The sequence below is a fragment of the Schistocerca americana genome, chromosome 3 (assembly GCF_021461395.2).
Source record: "Schistocerca americana isolate TAMUIC-IGC-003095 chromosome 3, iqSchAmer2.1, whole genome shotgun sequence".
In the NCBI taxonomy this organism is placed as follows: domain Eukaryota; kingdom Metazoa; phylum Arthropoda; class Insecta; order Orthoptera; family Acrididae; genus Schistocerca; species Schistocerca americana.
The window spans coordinates 555,182,017-555,203,170 of record NC_060121.1 but is presented as its reverse complement, the minus strand read 5'-3'; the positions used below and the strand labels follow the sequence as shown (position 1 = coordinate 555,203,170).

General features: G+C 42.3%; 1 protein-coding gene across 1 annotated transcript in view; it reads left to right on the top strand.

Annotated features, from left to right (window-relative positions):
- Positions 1-3,760: 3,760 nt before the first annotated feature.
- LOC124606218 (gamma-aminobutyric acid receptor alpha-like) overlaps positions 3,761-21,154 on the top strand; it is a 75,408-nt gene continuing 58,014 nt past the window's right edge. Inside the window, exons 1-2 of the mRNA XM_047138192.1 lie at positions 3,761-3,823; positions 6,604-6,824. Of these exons, the coding sequence (XP_046994148.1) occupies positions 3,782-3,823; positions 6,604-6,824 (263 nt within the window). The 5' untranslated portion in view covers positions 3,761-3,781. The remainder of the gene's footprint in view (positions 3,824-6,603; positions 6,825-21,154) is intronic.

The following is a 21,154-nucleotide window of genomic DNA, read 5'->3' as shown; positions in this document are numbered from 1 at the left end:
CAGTCCGGAACGGCGCTGCTGCTACGGTCGCAGGTTCGAATCCTGCCTCGGGCATGGATGTGTGTGATTTCCTTAGGTTAGTTAGGTTTAAGTAGTTCTAAGTCTAGGGGACTGATGACCTCAGATGTTGAGTCCCATAGCGCTTAGAGCCATTTGAACCGGGACCATTGTTAGTAGTTTGCAGCATGATTCTGTGCTTATGCGTTGCTCCATTCTAATGTGATGCGAGTCTTCACACTCACTGTCTCTGCCCACAACAGACGTACGTACCTACTACAGTTTGATGTTTTCCACCCTTCGTGGCACTTCTCGAGACGTTTCTTCAAGCACATTCGCATGCATACATTTTTAATACTTGTTCCTGCGTGTTGCGTTCTAGCCGTAGGCAAATTTACTGAGCATACTAGACATACCTTGTATGACTGTTACGACGTATAATTCGTAGTGAACATATTCAAACTTCCTGGTGTATCTCACTTAATTTACGATATTGCAGTGCCTGTGTTGTTAAAAAGTACAATGAAGTGTTCCTTCAGACATTCAAGCATATGGAATTTTGGGTCTGCGCAGATAGCCAAAACGGTGCCGGAACGGTAGCTCAGCGTGTACGGTCAGAGGGTTAGCCGCCCTCTGTAACAAAAAAACTGAGTTAATGGAACGACGATGAACTTGAACAAGCGTCATGGGATGTCTGCCCTGAACTAATAGAACGAAAAATCACGAACAAAATGAAAAAAACAGTTAAGACGACCTCTGGCATAAATCGGGAAATCGGGGATCGAGTCCCGGTCCGGTAAAAATTTTCACTGTCGTGATTCCATTATACAGCTGTTGGTTGTCGATATTCGCAACTGCGAATACATTTAACGTATTACCTAATTTACTTTTCTTATGGGTAATAAGCAAGAACTTCAAGTAGATGCCTTGCATCTCCACGCTAGCTCTAGTGAAACTGCACAGTGCCGGCGACTGTGAGGTGCGCCAGTGTTCCTGTTGTTGTCGATGAGTATGGCAGAGTGGCACTGCGGATATGCAGTCCGGTAACTCGTTCTACTCGGAAAGCATTAAGGCAGCCAGCGAGATCAGCTACTTGTTCGGCTGAGCAATAACTCGTCTCCTGATGACAGGAAAAATCTGAAAAAGTACTTCTACTGCCAGTTCTCGGATCGAACATCGTTGCATTATACCTGCCGGTATAGTAGAGGTTCCTCTAGATACATGACTAAATGCTCTCCGAGTTCAGAATTTGAGACCCGAAGCTTGCAGTAATAAAGTTCATTCATCGACAATGGAAGAGTTTGCTTGTTGCAGCTGTGTCGGCAGGGGAAAGTTTTCCAGCCGAACTACTACACCTTCCCTGGATCTTAGCGGAAGAGAGGGACAAAAAGTTTCCACGGCTTGAGTCTCGTCTGGCACAGTAAAGCCTGCCATCCAAGGAATTTATGTCTTTATGAAAAATATTGGATTTAGTAACCAACTTTTATAACTATATTAATTACTTTCAGCGTAGCCGGACTAAACAAATAAATGCTGATCAACAGGAAGGAGCAATGTTCATAAACTGCGGAATAAGAGAGTCCAAAACGACTCCTTTAATAACTTTATTGCCCTAATGAAACTGATATAGTTCATGTACAACACATTCATTAAATAACAAACAGTATTAAAAAAGGATACATAAAGTTCCTAGAAAAATTGTTGAACAGTTCATATACGGAAGACAGAGTTGTTTCAGACAGCTCTATTAAAGAAAATGTGCATTAGCCATATTGTTAACCAAGGTGGTAATTCTTCTGGAAAACCAATTCTCATGGAATTATATTTTACGTGGAAAAATCAGGGAAATCTCAGGGAATTCCACGAATTTCCTAAACTCTCATGGATGTATGAGTTCTTAAGCTAGTACAGAAATTTAATTTTATTGACTTTCGTAAATCATAATCTTTAAAATACTTAATATTTCAAAGTGAGTTAGTTATATGAACATTTTTCCACAAATTATTCCACATAAATTATCGGTGTTTGAAAACTACGATTGAAATACTGCTTATGGCTAATATATCTCAGCTGAGAGGAAGGAAAAGTCGTTATTGCTGCATATGCCCCCTGCCCACAACGTTAATTTATCAGGAGCTTTTATTCTTCCTCTCCATGCCTGGAATTCTCAGGGAATTTTTTTCTAGTTTCAGTAGCCACCCTGCTAACGCACAACGATGGCTACAGTTCAGTTTTCATCACAAACGTCCTTTGGCATAAAATCAACATATAGAGTACGAGCTGAACCAGAATCAGCATGTCAGCTACGAGCAGTGGCAGTAGAATTCTCGATATTACCTGACCATAGGGCCTTGGATCTTGTGGGTCAATCACGGGCACTGTTGCAGTTTTCTGGCGGTGTGTCCTCCGATCCGCGTAAAAAATTGGCTAATCCTAATCACTAATGCCATTTCGGAGGCTCTCGCCTACCGCATCTGCAACCCTTCGGGCATCTCTATCGCGCGGGCAGCCACCACTGCCGTTGCACGTTGCACATCGTTAGTACGACACGACGCCATCAAGACCGGCCACTCGAGAGGGAAATACTTTCAACAGCATTCCGCTACATAAGCCGGCGGCAGGACAACACGAGTCAGTCAGTTTTAGAGGGCCTCTCCTGGTCCGGACGACTGCCGCTACTCGCCCATCGAACAGGATTGCTCTCGAAGCACATCATTGGGATAAAGCTGCTTCAGAAATCATCATCGTTTCCTCTTCCGGACGTTAGCTTCTGCAGCAGCACAGTGTCTTCATCATTAGTTAAGTTATTCTGAATCGGACTTCCCGGCCTTCCGCCTTAAACTCTAAGTGTTCTTATTGAATCTAAACCAAAGCAGTCTTCATCTTCCGACTCAGGCTTACAGGCCACGCATTTAACAATCAGCCAGTGATCATTGCCGAACAGCAAGTACTCACTCCCGACTTGGCTCCAGGCGGTGCTTATTTCCCAGCGGAACATTCCACCAGTGTTTTTTATGTGAACTTAATCTCCGATCAGCGGCCTCGGCGCTTATTATCAGTCTGACCTTATTGTGATCCACAGTTGATTTGTATCTATTGTAACTGTAATTTTGCCCTTTATTTCCGTACCACCGAAGTAGACATTTTTTGTTCAATAAATTTGTTATATCCTGGACATTGCTTTCCTGCGTCGCGGAGCGTGACACTTCACTGATTATCGCGAGGTCTAAATCCACAGGTGATATACTATGGCTGTAGATAAGCCCACAGAATAAAACTTAAGTCAGCATGGCACCTAATTAGAGTTCATTTGCGTACTGCTTCAAATTAGACGAGAAGCTGCAAGTGTGCGAACCCAAGCGGAAGAACACAGCGAACGAGAATGTTTTGCTGGAATCCTTGAATAATCTTGAGTCCAGAGAGAAAAAATGAGACGAATCAAGTAAGTAGCCAAAACTCAAAATTACATCAGAACTTAGGCAATGCTCTGATCTAACTGCCATCTCTCTGTCAGCCTTGAGAAACCCAAAAATCTGATATGCAAATATAAACGATTCATCATTACAACACATGAATTGAAAGCCATATTAACTACGTGTCTGATCCTATACATACAGAAGAGCAATCAGAACATTCCGTCACTTACACATTGCTTGGCTAGGCCTCAGTGTCTGTTCTTTATTTAGTTTAAGTTCCGTTATATAACATTCTAAACAGACAGTAATCGTAACAGCTAATCGTCCCTGTGCGTGTTACAGATCATCCAACCATTGTGAGGACTAACATGCTGATACGAAGCATGGGACCAATATCGGAGCTGGATATGGTAAGACTCAGCGGCATCTACTTAGTAGACTATTAGTATAATATCTTTCTTTTGCTGCAGCACTGCCCACTCTCAGTTCACGGTGCTACATGGTCGAGATACGAGGACATACTTCTAGAATGAGAAGTCTGAAGACACTAAACTGTGGTAACTGATCCACAAGACATGTATCATATAAGGGACGATCAAAAATCGTCCTTTAGAAGGGCGTACAGTCCAGAATCGCTATGCGAATAAGGCAAAATCGCTGTGAGCATTGAGGCAACCATCCCACCGACCCACGAGGTATGGTAAAGCACGCTGTCCTGCTGCGTGAAGACGTCCGTAACTGCCTGCTGCACATCCTCGTCCAACAAGAATCGTGGACCCTTAAAGACTTTTTTAAGGGACGGAAGGCGTGATGGTCGCGTGGGCACAGATCAGGTCGGATGCTCGGGTATCTTCCACTTGAGTTGGTTTAACTTCTGCGTAGCTATATTTGCGATTTGCGGATGAGCATTATCATGAAGCAGCAGCAACCCTTGTCGCAATTTTCCCGGACGCTTCGCTTTAATTGCACGCCGTAATTCTTCGTTCTCCGATGGAAGTCTACCAGTGGCTGTCCTTCGACAGCCAAAATTAGGATAACGGCGCACTGGTCCTGTTTGGAGGCATGTGGTAATAACGTCGCCATAGTTTCCGTTTCCGAATTGACCGCACACACATCGGAAAGATACAAATGCCAAACTAATTCCTTGACTACATGTCGGTGCTTATATACCGGCGTCGGGGTAGTGCTATGTTGCGTATTCGCGGCAGCAAAGCCCTCGGAAGGGTAACTTTTTGATCGCCCCTTACACCACAGTGTCCATAACATGCAATTAGAAAAGTCCTCAGCCCGAGGATAATACATATTTTAGTATAAAAATGAGAAATGAAACAGTTAACAGATGGTATATTTGTCAGCGAGGTGGTATGTTCTCTAAGGAGAACTTGTGATTCTCCTTTTTGGAATATGGTTTTTAAACAGTCTATTCGTGAGGAATACTATCGTAAGACTAATCACGTTTCATTACAATTACACCTACTGATTTCAACGATGTTGCAACAATTTCGATAGTGGAAGAGTTACCTAATTTTGGAGAAGTCATCCGATTTCATGTGGTAGAGACTGATATAAATATGTAGCAATACGCTTCCCTGTAATGTATTGGTCTTTAAATGAATTTAAAACCGGTATTGTTGTGAATATACAAAATAGGCAGCATAAAACAGGTTTGGAAAATATTTCACGCACCTTAAGATAGGCATCCCAACTCACATAATCTGGGCGCAAATGATGCAAGTTGGGTTACGTATCCTCAGGTGCATGAAATATTTTCCAAGCCTGTTTCATTGCGTCCATCCTGTAGAAGAGTGCTAGCATAGAGTGATTATGTCTGTTAATAAAACTCCACTCACGCAAATTGTGGTAGTTTCAAAATTTTCATTACAATTTTAACAACTCACTTCAAATGACAATACGTAGAAATAGTTCTAAAATGAAATGCATCACTTCACTGAGGCAGCAATGGTATATAATTTTGAACAGTAATGAAATCCATTAACGAAACCACGTCCTTGTCATAACGTGTACTATCATGACTCATTAATATTATAACGTTATAGCTTCAAACATTAATTTGCAGTTGAAAAATCAATTGCACAGTAAGAGGCTGATAAAACCACGGAAACAGCACATCAAACAAAGAGACACTTATTGCAACTAGTAATACAGTTTCAGAATCACAGCCTAAACCTTTCGTAACATTACTATAAGTTTCAAGATATACTCTAAATAAGAATTGTGCATTTAATTTGAAATTACTAAAACTGCAAAAACTAATTATAATCTTGTATTTTACTAAAGCCTGTTTTGTAATATCTCACATATGTTGAACAAAGGATGATTTGAAGTCCTGACAGCCATTCTCAGCACAGTCTTTTATTCTGTTGTTAATATTTTAGCGCTAAAGACAAAATTTTACGTTATGGGGTAGGAACCTGTTCCAAATAGCACGAGTTATGTTAATCAATATCTGTACACACACACACACACACACACACACATACATACATACACACACACACACACACACACACACACACACACAAACACAAACACACAGACTCACAAACACCAAATGTAAAGACTGACACACACTCAGAGCAATAGCAGACACTCTTACTACTACCAACACTAAACAAGAGAAAAACGCATTCCGCACGTGAAAACAAAGTGCACAAAATGTCGAAATTGCATTGGTTCTTCACAACACAAAAAAATGAATATAATTAGTGTTAGTGAAGACGGTACGTGGTAAAATCTGCCACTTATGTGTGTAAAAACGGAAAGAATGGCGAAAGAAATAAAAAAACGTGAGTAACGACAATAATTAATACTGTTTATAGTAATAAGTTAAAACATAAGAACTGTTCGTGATCCTAGCAAACCAAAATTATGAGAAAAACTATATTGTTGGTGATCGCTGCTTTAAAATAAAACAAAACGCGTTTGGTCTTAATCACACTTCATTGCAGTCATAAAACACGTTATTTAACCTACAGCACTTGTATAACTGCGACTGTGGAAAACAGAAGCCGTAAAATAAAGTGTAAAATATGTATATAAGAGAACCGATTTCTTTTGAGTCTGGTAAATACAGGTATTCCATATTTTTACCAGAAAACAGCTGGAATTGAAAAAAAAATGAATTGACAGGAAAATGCGGTGTACTTTGCTCTGGGTGACTGTTTTGCAGGACTACTCTATGGACTGCTACTTCCGACAATACTGGCGCGACTCACGACTCAGTTTCCTGGGCCCCATCAAGAGTCTGAGTCTGAGCATCAAGATGCTGGAGCGCATCTGGCGGCCCGACACCTACTTCTACAACGGCCAGAACTCGTACGTCCACACCATCACCGTGCCCAACAAGCTGCTGCGCATCTCGCAGGACGGGGACATCCTCTACTCAATGAGGTGAGCACTGCTTTCTGTCCCAGCGAGGCAAGTGCCTCCAGCCCATACTAAGAAATGAGCTCAACATGTCTTCAGTAACAATAAAATAATAATAATAACAATTTGTGTATGCTGTCACACAATGAAGCAGGCCTGGACTGCTTCTCAGCGTCAGCCACACCAGAAACTGTCTACTTCGCAAACATGGCCTTCACTTAACTGCCTTATCAACAGATAGCGCTTCCAAATTCTGAAAAACTGGTGAATAAAGTTTCTCCCTACGACATTGGAATGATTAATTTGTTATGTGGTTTCTAAAAGTCACTCCCTTAAGCCAGTAGGCCGACTTGTGAAATTAAAAAGTCTTTGCTTCGTTACCGTCTTATTTTAAGAGTGGTAAATACTACAGCACTGCGCTGCCGTGATGTGTCTAATGTGTGAATCAACGTTGTCACCAGAAGATATTTACTAAAGGCGTGTAATGTACACTGACGGAAATGGAAAGTATTACACTATGAATCACCATTCCGATATTTATCAAATACCTTTTCCCCACAGCTTCGTATCTCTACGTGTTGGACCATAATATTGCACATCTCCATACCTCCTACTTGCCAAACTCTTCCTGTCCCCTGTCTCTGACCATCTCGTCCTTCCTCTTCCTTGTCTACCTCTTCCTCCCCTCTCTCTCACAGTCCATCTGCTCTCCATTTCTCTCTGCTCAGTCGTACGCATCCGAATGAGTAGCCCCTGAAAGACATGCCAATACTACCGGAGCCAGGAGGTTATAACTCTAGTGTATCATATTTGGTAGAAGTCGATCCAGGTTTAGGAGGATATATATATACGTTCTGTTTTATATACAGGGTGTTAGGTGTATAGGTACAGATATTGTGAGTCTTCCTGCAAATTCAGCACATAATTTACTATCTGATGTTTTCTGCACAGTCATAATTGCACTGTGGAAGAGACTATGCTTGTGAGTGTGTGTTATCTTTTTTTGCGTCAATGCATCCACATTTCAGTACTTGACCTGTTGACCAGAGGAAAATAAACATTAATAGCTCGCTTGTGGAACACATTTTTGGAGGTACTAACCACCCTAAAAAGCTACTACTTCTAACAGCTATAATTATTACTCTCAAATGAAGTAAATACTGATGTAGTGTTGTTAAATATATCAACAGAAATATCTGTACTTATACCCCTAATACCCTGACTTACATTCTATTCGAAAATGATGTCCATCGTCAGCATTAGTATGACGTGTGAACTCATTGTTCACTCATACGCTCTTGTATTCGTTGTGACACAGAAACAAACTATTTCGGAATGTAATTTCGAGAAATTTCTTGCCATGCTTAAAACACATGCTCTATGAAGATTTCTGGCTAGAGGCTTGTATGAAGGTATATGTCTTCCCATCGCATACCAGACATGCTCTAAGCATGATAAATTAGGGTTCTGGGCAGGCCAGTCAAGGATCTGTAAATTTCACAAGGCGTTTGTGGTGTGAACTACATTGCGAGGTCTTGCACTGTTCTGCCGAAATATTCTATTTGGTCACGAAGGGAATACAACACAATTTATCTTCCTTGCTACATTCTGAGGATCAACCAGCCTCCCTTCAACAATTACCAAATCAGTCCTTTTGTACTATCCAATAGCATTCCACACAAATCATCCAGAAGTTGGTGAGCTATGGGCCTCGAGAGTCGCTGCTTTCTGTGAGCTTTCACCAGGTCGTGACGGAATTGGGACCCGTTGCTAAACTCTTCAGAATGCCACTCACTGTCCTAGTTGACTCTGGCTCTGCACTGTGTGAATCTCTGCCGTCTGTGGTGTGAGGTGTCAGGATCGCGGTGACACTGGGGCTCTAACGTGAACGCGAGTTTCAACTATTTTCATCCATTTGCTCGTCAGATCCAGTCGAACAATCCTACAATCTGCATGTGGTGTAGCCCTTTTGTGAGAACCTCGATGCACAACTCGCCGAAGTGGAGTCAACTCAAAAGACTTGCACCAGGCGACCGGTCTACACGACGGAAGGCCCTAGCCACACGAGATTTCATTTGTGAGAACCATGGTATCTTGGCCCATTACCTCCACGGAACGAACTGTTCATACGTAGTTCCAACTGGCTTAACTAGTCGGGTGCAAGATTAAAAATGCCATTTCCCTTATGCCAACTGGGTGTGTACCCTGTTAAGTGCATTTTCTGATCTACTCATTTTTCCTCGCAGCATCCGTGGCAATGCGTTAATGTGTCGGTGTGATAAGTTTGCTTTTCCGGACTCGTCTCTGTTTACCGAGCAAGGTGGCGCAGTTGTAACACACTGAACTCGCACTCGGGAGGACGGTTGTTCAACTCCGCATCCAGCCTTTCAGTGTAAAGTTCACCGTGGTTTCCCTAAACTGTTTACGGCAAATGCTGGAACGAGTACTTTGAAAAGGACACAATTTCTTTCCCTATCGTTTCCCATTGCGAGCAAAATCTGTAATGGTATTCGTCCTCGGCAGGACGCTAAACCCTAATCTTTCTCCCTTTATTTTGTTTCGCGCTCCATAACTCGCCGCGCGTCTTGCTAGCTAAGCAACTCAATGGTGTTTCCCTTAACAGTTATCGTCGCGTCCCAGATTATATTCTCTCTGATACATTACATACCTAGGGATATTTTACCTACTTCCTTGAGGATGATCCATGGTCCACTGACGATATTTCGATATTTACAATTACTCGGGTCGTACATATTCAAAAAAATTCTTAAAAAAAAAAGAACATTGTCATATTGCAGATTAACTTTGTAATATAAACCATCTAATCAAAAGTATCCAAATAGGTGTTAGTGGACATTACTATGGGGCGTGTCTACCCTTAGTCTTTATGACGGCTTGAACTCCTCTCGGCACACTTTCAATGAGTTGTCTGCTTCTTCTTGGAGGATTGGCAGCCCATAGATCCCGAAGGGCCAAAATCAGATAAGATAGTGATGTAGGACCTGGGGTCCAGAGCGAATTCGACGTTCTAACTCACCCCAAAATTGTTCCTTTGGGTTCAAGACAGGGCCATGGGCATGCCAGTCCATTTCAGGAATATTACTGTCCACAAACCATTGCCCTGCAGTTCCTGCTTTGACTTGTTGCACTGTCATACTAATAAAATCATCGTACCCGAATTGTCGCTTTACAGTACACAGTTCATAATGTAATACAGCGCGATCATATCATTTCGCATTTTGCGCTTTCTTAACCTAGATAAGGGTGTACAATAAAACCACGAATAGGACCCCCATACCGTAACATCGCCTCCTTCGCATTTCACTTTTGAAACCACACACGATGGCAGATAACGTTCTGCAAGCATTCGCGAAACCCAGTCCCTTCCATCGGATTGCCACATTGTACAGCGTTATTCATCACTCCAGAGCACTTGTTTCCAGCTATCCAATGTCCTGTGACGTCGCGCTTTACACCACCTAAAGCGTCGCTTAACATTGCCTACAGAAATGTATCGCTAACGAGGAGCGCCGCTCGACCGTTATACCTTATTATTTTTCACTTCCGGTGCACCGTCAATGTACCTAGCTGGGCTGAGTGATTCCTTCCGCTGATTTCATGCAGTTTTTACAACCACCCTCTGGAACGATCGACGGTCCCTGTTCATGAGGTCTACCTGGTCTTTGTTTAGCTGTTGTTCTTCATCTGCGTTTCAACTCCACAGTCACATCACCAGCAGTCAACTCGGGCAACTCTGAAAGCGTCGAAATGACTCCGATGGATTTGTTACTCAGCCATCGAATGACTAGTCCATGTTCAAAGTCACTTAGCTTTTCTAACCGAACCATTCTACTATTACTGCTTCTCTGCTGACAACACAATACTCGCTGTCCCCTTTAATACTACCGGGTCTGCCTCTCGTGACACCTAGGGTCACTTCCACATTACATGCGGATGTCTGGATACTTTCGATCAGGTGGTGTACATACATGGATGAGGTCTGGAGACACCAGTAGACTATATAATGGTAAGACAGATTTAGAAATTTTAAATCACAAAACATTTGCAGGGGCAGAATTTATTCGACATGAACTTCAGAACAGAACTGAAGAATTTGCAGAAAGGTAGGAAATTAAGATAAGGCCTGGGTGAGTTTAAAGGAGCAGGATGGTATTAAAAGTATCAAAGAAACCATTGGGCAACGATTGACAAAAAAGGTAAAAGGAACACAACACAAAGCAAATAAGTAGCTTTGATAGATGATGTAGTGAACACAGATGGGGATCAAATAGATAAAAGGATAAGGGCATTACAAATCCATGGATAAAACACTCATATTGAATTTAATTATTGAAAGGCAAGAAGATAAAAATGCATCCAGTGAAGTAGGAAAAAGAGAATACCGACCTCTAAAAGATGAGATTGACAGAAATTGCAAAATGGTGAAACTGGAATAACCAACTCAAAAATGGAAGGGTGTACAACCATGTATCAATATAGGAAATTGAAGAGAAAAGAGAATCAGTTTTTTGACTATCAGTTGTTCGTATGACAAGCCCAGAGTAAGCAAAGAAGCGAAAGCTGAAAGGAATGTATAGAAGAGCTATACAAAGTAAACAAACTTGAAGACAGTATTGTAGGAATGGAAGAGGAAGCAAATAAAGATAAGAGGGAAGATATGATACTGCGAGAAGAATTTGACATAGCATTGAAAGACCTAAGTCGAAACAATGCTCCTGGTGTAGAACACATTCCTTCAATATCCAAGAGATATTTGGGAGAGCCAACAATAACAAACCTAAATATTACGAAATCTGATTCGCAACCTGCGAATCTAAATTCATTTCATCTGCACTATTTATCGGTGACATACGAAAACATCTGCCAAACAGGGACTCGAATCCAGATTTCCCGCTTAACGTAAGTGGTCGCTTTCACAACTTCGACTACCCGAGCACGCCTCCCGGACCGACCCAAACTTCCATATGTCACTACTAGTGTAGTGGAATTAGTCGAATGGAATCAAGCGATGCTGAGAGAATTAGATAACGGAATTCGACGCTAAAACTAATAGATGAGTTTTGGTATTTGGAGAGTGAAGTTACTGATTATGGCCGAAGTAGAGAGGGTGTAAAATGCAGACTAGCAATAGCAAGAAAGATATTTGCGAAAAAGATAAATTAGTTAAAATCGAATATAAATTTAACTGTTAAGAAGTCTTTTCCGAAGATATTTGTGTGGAATGTAGCCTTGTACTTAAGCAAAAGATGGACGGTAAGCAGTTCAAACAATAAGAGAACAGACCTGAAATAATGGTCTAAGAAAGTGTGCTGAAGATTAAATGGATAAACCGAGTAACAAAAGGGAGATACTGAATCTAAATGAGGAAAAAACAAATTTATAGCACAAGCTGACTACAAGATGGGATCGATTGATAGGACACATTTTGGGGCATCAGTTTGGTAATTGGGGGGGGGGGGGGGCGGTGTATGTGGGTGGCGAGGTGGGGGCAGGCTCTGGAGTGGAAGAGGTGGGGGGAGGGGTAAGCAGTTCAAACGAATATAATAAACAGAATTAAGCGCTTGTAGATTCCAGTAGCTGTCTATAGATGAACAGGCTAGCACAGGGTGCTATAGCATAGAGATCTGCATCAAACCATTCTTCGGACTGAAGACCGCAACAATAAGAAACGCACACGTTGTAAACACTTCCAATGGCCATGGTACTGTCTTTACGTATCCAGGAAAATTTACTTGTACATCTAATCCCGGTCCTCACTCCGCAAACCACTCATCGTTGTGTGGCGGATGATACTTATGGTACAGCCATCACCAGCCCCTTTCAGATTTCATTTACCATTGGGGAGCGGGACGAACGACTGTCGGTAATCCTTCGTATGAGCGATCATTTCTTTTACCTTCTCATTGTGGTCACTTCCTGCGATGAATGTGGGAGGATGCAATACGTTGCTCAACTCTTCCCGGAACGTGCGCTCTCCAAATTTCAACAGAAAACTTCTCGATGACACACAATGCCTCTCTTACAGCGACTGCAACTGCAGCTTCTTGAACGTCTCGCGTTTACTACATGAATCCGTCCTGCCTGGTATGTTGTAAGCCCCTTCTTTCGTGGATCACAGTTTATCTTAGCTTGGCGTCGCTCTTCCTTACCGTTAGTTGTACTTGATCACAACCACTTCAAATCGCTCCGATCAGTTACTCCTAGGTATTTTACTGCTGCTACCGTTTCTAATGAATTATCGTCAAATGCATATTTCAATGGTAATTGATCTAAAAATTAATTCTCCCAATGTACACCGCTCAGCAAAACTTAAGGAAAAGATAGATAACATATTACCAACTTGGTATAAATGAATGACAGTACGGGAGCATATTGTCTGGGGCCTCCCAGTCGTGCACAGACAGTTGGACATCACATGGCGCGAGTTCATTGTGACTGTAGCACCAAATGTAGCTGGCACCGCAACACAAGACAGTTGAAGGAACGAGGAAAGACAGTGCGAGTAAATCAGCGAGCAGTAACGGTGAAGGGATTAGCCGAGCGGTCTAAGGCGCTGCAGTCATTGACTGTGCGGCTGATCCCGGCGGAGGTTCGAGTCCCCCCTCGGGCATGGGCGTGTGTGTTTGTCCTTAGGATAATTTAGGTTAAGTAGTGTGTAATCTTATGGACTGATGACCATAGCAGTTAAGTCCCGTAAGATTTCACACACATTTTTTTGAGTAACGGTAACTGTGATAGTGTTCCTCATTACCACATGGTCCGGAGACGACATTTAGATGACTTCTCACAGACGAGTGTATACAAGAGTTTGGTATTGCTCGTAGCACTGTTTCACGTGCACTGAGAACGTTCCGAACTACAGACACTGCTACGCGAGGAAGAGAAGTCTGTAAACCACAGTCGACTACAGCAGCAGATGACCGCTACATCGTGCAGTAGGCTCGAAAGGACCCACATCAAACAGCAGGTTCATTTGCAGTCGTATTTAGTACGAATGCAAGGCACACTGTCACAGGCTCCACAGTGGCATGGCTACGGCGTGGGGGTCGTCTCTTTGCCCGACGACCAGTACGTACCGTTCCGATACCACCCTCACATCGGCGGCTTCCTTTGCGATGGCGCCAAGAGCACACGGACAGGACCAATGACGAGTCTCGGATGAGAGCAGAATCAGTCTGAGTAGTAATTCTGGACGTGCCCTAACACGATGAGAAACAGGAAAGTGTCATACACCCAGGAACATTGGGGAACACGATAATTTTGGTACTTCAAGTATAAAGTGTGGGTATGCATAACGCTGCATAGGTGTCCTGAGCTCCAGCTCATTGAACGCAGTACACTCACCGGTCAACATTACTGAGACGCTGGCCGGCCGGGGTGGCCGAGCGCTTCCTGGCACTAGTGTCTGTAACCGCGCGACCGCTACGGTCGCAGGTTCGAATCCTGCCTCGGGCATGGATGTGTGTAATGTCCTTAGGTTAGTTTGGTTTAAGTAGTTCTAAGTTCTAGAGGACTGGTGACCTTAGAAATTAAGTCCCAAGTGCTCAGAGCCATTTGAATTTTGAATGTCTGTATTAAGAACCAAGTACCGCCCTTTGTAATGTCCAGGAGACCATCATGAATTGCGATGACTTCAGAGTAGTAATTGTCCGTGAACAAAAGTGTCATTTCTGTTCGACTCATTGCGTATTTCTTCCGGTTACTTTCTGCTCTATTGCATAGCAGTTCTATCTTTGCAAGGCCCAAGTTTCATCGATCTGTTACTTGGGAATGATACATCATGCCAAAGTTACTTTCTTTTCAAGTTTTCCGCACCAGCGACTAGCCATTATTAACACGCCATCATCTAGACGAAAAGGGTCCTAGAAACGTACCCCGCTCCACAGACGCAGGTTGGTGAAGGCTGAGATATTTTATGGGGTACTTTCACCTGGCCTCACATGGGACCTGTGGTGTTCATCGAAGACACCATTACAGCTGTGGTGTACGTGAACACTATTGCAGACCACCTGTATCCCTCGATACTTGGTGTGTTCCTCGGCGGTCAAAGCATATTCCAGCATGCTAACTGTCCATGTCACGAGACCACAGTGCTGCAGTACTACAGTGATTTGAGGATCATGTTAGTGAACTCACATCGACGTCTTGGCCACCAACTTCGCGTGAAGTGGATCTGATGGAAAGCATCTGTAACGCTATCGGACACCAGATCCGCTTTCACAACCACCGGCCAGTAAATTGCGGGAAATACTTGAGCTGTGCGGTGACACTTGGAGCTTATACCTCTGGAAACCTACCAAGAACCAGCAGAATCCAGGCCGTGTAGAATCGCTGCTGTATTGCGTTCCAAAGGTGGGCCGACACATTATTAACCGGGAGATCATAACTTTTTCTCTCATCAGTTTATTTCAGAGTTCACACAAAGTTTATAATTCGTTGTTTGGTAGGACTATGTTACATGAGCCTAGTAGGAAGTTATTGCGCTACTTTTATTTCCACTATAATGGACGATCAAAAAGTTGCCGTTTGAGGACGTTGCTGTAGCGTATATGCAACGTAGGGCGACCCCAATGCGGGTATGGTTCAAATGGCTCTGAGCACTATGCGACTTAACTTATGAGGTCATCAGTCGCCTAGAACTTAGAACTAATTAAACCTAACTAACCTAAGGACATCACACACATCCATGCCCAAGGCAGGATTCGAACCTGCGACAGTAGCGGTCGCGCGGTTCCAGACTGTAGCGCCTAGAACCGCTCGGCGACTCCGGCCGGCAATGCGGGTATATAAGCACCGACATGTAAGGAAGGTATTAGTGTGGCGCTCGTGTCTTCCCCAGCTCGTGCCGTAAATACAGAAACGCAAACTATGGCGACGTTATTACCAGATGGGACCAGCGTGCTGTCATGCTTTTCAAATGGTTCTAATGGCTCTGACCACTATGGGTCTTAACATCTGTGGTCATCAGTCCCCTATAACTTAGAACTACTCAAACCTAACTAACCTAAAGACATCACACACATCCATGCCCGAGGCAGGATTCGAACCTGCGACCGTAGTGGTCGTGCGGTTCCAGACTGAAGCGCCTAGAACCGCTAGGCCACTGCGGCCGGCCTGTCATGCTTTTCTTAGCTGCCGAAGGACAAACACCGGTAGACATCCATCGTAGAATGAAGAATGTGAATAGGGCAGGTTGTCTGTCGAAAACCACCTGTTTGGAATTGGGATGCTGCTGCTTCATGATAACGCATGTCCCCATACCGCAAAGTCTGTAATTACGCCAATCGAGTGGGATATACTCGAGCACCCGTTCTATAATCCTGATTTCTCCCCATTCGATTATCACTCCATCGATCTCTTAAAACAAGCCTTGAAAGGTCAAAGATTCCTGTCTGATGAGGATGTGCAGTACGAAGTTCCGAATTCCTGCACGCAGAAGCGTACGATGTTTCGTGCGTAGGTGGAATGATTGCCTCAGTGCTCATGTAGATTTTGCCTGATTAGGATACCGATGCTGGACTGTACGGCCTTTGACCAAAAACTTTTTGTTCGCCCCTTATATATTACCGAGCAATACACAAGTTTTCTTAGATTTTGATGGCTTCCTCCACAGCGAGGACAATATCCTTGTACTGTTACAGATACCCCCAAAAGCAAACGGTACTGGAATGATGATTGAGAACTCAGTGTTACAGCGAGTTAAATTAAGAGAGTTTCTCTTTGACTATGTTTCTGAGTTCCGGTGTAACTACGTCATTACGACGAATTGCCCGTTCATCTATTGGCAATGTGCTATGAGTGATTTTTTTTTATGCGTCAAGTTGTAGGACCAAATTGAGGAGCAAATCTCCAAGGTCATGGAACGTGTCAGTACATGAAATTACGACACAAAAGTAATAACAGATAAAAATAAAATGTTTATGAACCCAGAAAAGTCAAGCTATAAGTTTAAGTAAACGCAGTCAACAATATAATCTGCTTAATTTTTCAAGTAACTCCTCAACAGAATAGACGGAGTGACTCACGAGGAAACTCTTCAGTTTCGTTTTGAAAGCGCGTAAATTACTGCCAAGATTTTTAAATTCTTGTGGTAGCTTATTAGAAATGGATGCAGCAGTATACTGCATACCTTCTGCACAAGAGATAAGGAAGTCTAATCCAAATGCAGGTTGGATTTTTGCCGAGTATTAACTGAGTGAAAGCTGCTTATTCTTGGAAATAAAATAATATTGGTAACAAGAAACGACAGTAAAGAATACAACGTACATCGAGAGGGCAATGTCAAAGTGCCCAGACTAGAGGACAGGGGTCGACAAGAGGTTTGCGGACTTACACCACTTATTGCCCAAACTGCTCGCTTCTGAACCAAACATATACTTTCAAAATAGAAGAGTTATCCCAAAATACCATACGACATAAGCGTATGAAAATAAACAAAGTAGACTAATTTTCGTGTCGAACAATCACTTACTTCAGACACCGTTCGAATAGTAACAATTGCCGCATTAAGTCTCTGAACAAGATCCCGTACGTGGGCTTTCCACGACAGTTTACTGTCTATTTTGAACATCTAGAAATTTGAACTGTTCAGTTTCACTAATCATATGCCCATTCTGTGAAATTAAAACGACGGGTTTTGTTGAATTGTTTGTTAGAAATTGTAAAAGCTAAGTCTTACTGTGCTTTAGCGTTAGTTTATTTTCTACAAGCCAAGAACTTGTGTCATGAACTGCACAATTTAAAACTGCGCAAGTGTTGGGCACAACATCTTTTAATATCAAGCTGTATCATCAGCAAACAGAAATATTTTAGAGTTACCCGTAATACTATATAAATAAGCAGCTAGAGTGGCTATAACACTGATCCCTGAGGCACCCCCCATTTGACCGTCCCACTCAGACCCCACATCACAGCCATTCTCCCTTTTTATAAAGCGGCTTTACTACTGAGTACTTTGATCGTACAGGAAACACACCATTCCTAAACAAAAAATTATAAATATGGCTCAGTACAGGGCTAACATGTGCATGTGCAATATTCTGCTAGGCACTCCATCATATCCATGAGAGTCCTTAGTCTTCAGTGGTTTAATTATGACCCATCGCCCTCTTGTCTGTAACACAGGGGAGTATTTCAGACATCAATCTCCTGGCAAATGCCTTTGCCAGGAGAGTTATATAATTCCCTGTAGAAACTAAATTTTTATTTAATTCACCAGCAATGCTCAGAAAATGATTGTTAAATACTGTACATACAACTGATTTATCAGTAACAGAAATATTTTTCCTACGAACTGACTTTATATCGTCGACCTTGTGCTACTGACCAGATACTTCCTTCACAACTGACCACATGGTTTTAATTTTACCCTCTGAATTAGCTATTTTGTTTGCGCATCACATACTCTTTGCCTTCCTAATATCATTTTTAAGCACCTTACAGTACTGTTTGTAGTGGGCAGCTGTAGCTTGATTGTGACTGCTTCCAACATTTTGACATAAATCCCACCTTGTTCTACATGATATCCTGAAGCCACAAGTCAGCCAGCCAGGCTGCCTTTTACTGCTAGCACCCCGTTTAGAACGTTCTAATGGAAAGCAACTCTCAAAGAGCATGAGAAATGTGTTAAGGAAAGAATTATATTTGTCAACTGTGTTATCGGCACTATAAACATCCTGCCACTCTTGTTCCATGACGAGGTTTTAAAAACTCTCTATTACCGTTCGATTAACTATCCTACATAGTTTGTAATTATATGTGACATTTGTTTGAGTATAAAAGCCTTTTAGTGTTAAAAGTTGTGCATCATGGTCTGAAAGACCATTCATCCTTTTACAGAATGCCCATCTAGTAATGAACAATGAATAAAAATATTGTCATGGCTTTGCTACTATTCCCCTGCAACCTAGTTGGAACAAACACAATCTGCATCAGATCATATGAATTTAGGTGATCTTCCAACGTCCTTTTTCTTGCACAATCACATACAAAATTAATATTGAAGTCACCACATATAACTAATTTCTGGTACTTTCTTATTAAGTGAATCAAGAACCCTCTCTAGCTTGAGCAGAAATGCTGTGGTCAGAATTAGGCGACCCATAAACAACAAAAATTAGAAGTTTAGTTGCATTAAATTCAACTGCCCCTGCACAACATTCAAATATCTGTTCAGTTCAGTGCCGTGATAGGTCCATGGACTCAAATGGAATAATGTTTTTTACGTACATAGCCACTCCCTCACCCCGCAAAGAACTCCTTGAAAAACAGCGGGATAATCTGTGTTCTGGTAAAGGAAGCCTCTGAATTGTCAAATTATTTAAGTGATCCGACATACCAATAATTTCAGAGTCAACGTCTGTAAGCAGTTCACTAACTTTATCTCTAATACATCATATTTTGATGAAATATCCTAATTCGTTTTCTACTTGGAAACATGACGTCCTCTGAAGATGAGTCCTTAGAGGGACTTACTTTAAGCAGGTATACCTATAAGCTGACTTAACTCTAAAAAAGGTGCAGCTCTAACAGCAGCTACTACAGGAATTTTTCCATGAATGATGCTGCCACCCCCCACTACAATGCCACCTATAAGCTTTGTCAGCCTCCCCCTCCCGTACCTATTGAGGTACAGGCCATGCCTAGAGAAACCCAATCTACTGACAGACTCAGCTGGCACAATGTGACCCATGCCCTCTGCCAGCAGTGCCTTCTCCAGCCCCATGTTAACGACCCTAACAGCCGCGTTAAGATGAGGCCGATCATGACGCTGAAACAGTTGCACGAAATGTCATGAGTGTTCATAAGAACTGGCGAGAGTGTCTTCACTCCGATCGTCCAAATACGTACTTCAAATGCAAATGTCATTGGCTTTTGGACATCTGAAAACACACCGTCTGTGAATAACGCCGGGATATTCTCTCTTACCATTTCAGCTGCAATATTTGTAAAATATTATTAGGTGTTTGATTCGGATCTTAAATTACGCTCGGATACTTACGAAAGACTGCTGATGCGGTCCAGATGTTCGACATCTGCTTCGCATGTGCAACTCACGTAGCTTCCACATCTGTCAGCTTCTACTGAGCCAGTTGGCTTAGTGATAATACGCTGGGCTTGTATTCTGAATTATGGAGGTCTTAGCCCCCGTTCGACCATTTACATTTTCCGCTATTTTCCTTTGAGTGCCCGTGGTTTCTGCCTGAAACCACCATTTTATTTTTTAATTTTTATTTTCATATTCAGTTGCTAGGATCACGCAACAGCTTTAATTACTCTTCTTTCCTAGTTGTCTTTTCCTTTACCAGCGAATCTTTTCACAGATATCCTTTCACTTTGAATTTTAACCCCACTCCTGTAATTTTCTTTTACTTACGTCATTCCTTCTTCGATGTGCAGATTGAATAGTTGGGGCGAAGGACTGCTTCCCTGACTTCTACCCTTTCTTATTCAAGCACTTCTTTCATATTTTCCCTTCTTATTGTTCTCTCTTGGTTATTGTAGATATTGTTTACTACCTGCCTTCCTTTACAGCTTACACTTGTTTTCAAGAGACAGTTTGTCGTGAGTAACGAGACGTGAGAAAGTTCAGGAGCTATAACTTATGTACCTGCTTATCAGCCAGAATTGTGCCACATCTAGGTTAAAAAACTTACTGCTTATGATAAGGGGCGGCGAACAATGACAGTATACATCAGAACCCTAACAGCCTTTGCAGTCATTCCATGTATGCTGCCGCTGGCTCATACGCTCATGAAATGGTGGTGAAGTGTTTTAAACGTAAGCTCACTTGTGACTGATTATACCAGAGGCACCTAACATTGGAGGGGAAAAAGAGCTCTCTGGTCCTAGCAACAGTTTCTTCAATATTTCGTTTCAATATTATTTCAGAAAATTGTAAATCGTTGTATAGCTTGCGCCATAAATTTCCTGAATGGAAGGAAGACAAGCTGTTACTATGGGCTCAGGTGTTAAGGAAAAAATTAAGGACCTGCATTTCAGTCTGAAAATATTTCTGGATCTAAAACACTTTACTACGCTACTCTAATAAATTGCGGACATCGAGAGGACTTTCCAAATGGTATTATAAGATGTTGCTGCCCACAAGTGCAAACTATTACCGTTTTTGTTAGGGTACCGACCGAGGCATAACGGGAAGACAACGTTTGCTGTGACTGACCACTTACACTGGACTTATTAAACTCCCACATCAAAATAATGACATCTGAGTAACAGAGGGAAAATATTACCCTGTAGTTACACAGGGGCAGGTAAAAAAAAATTCATATATTAGATGGAATAATTAATGTTTGGTTACTTCATCCGCTCTTTTA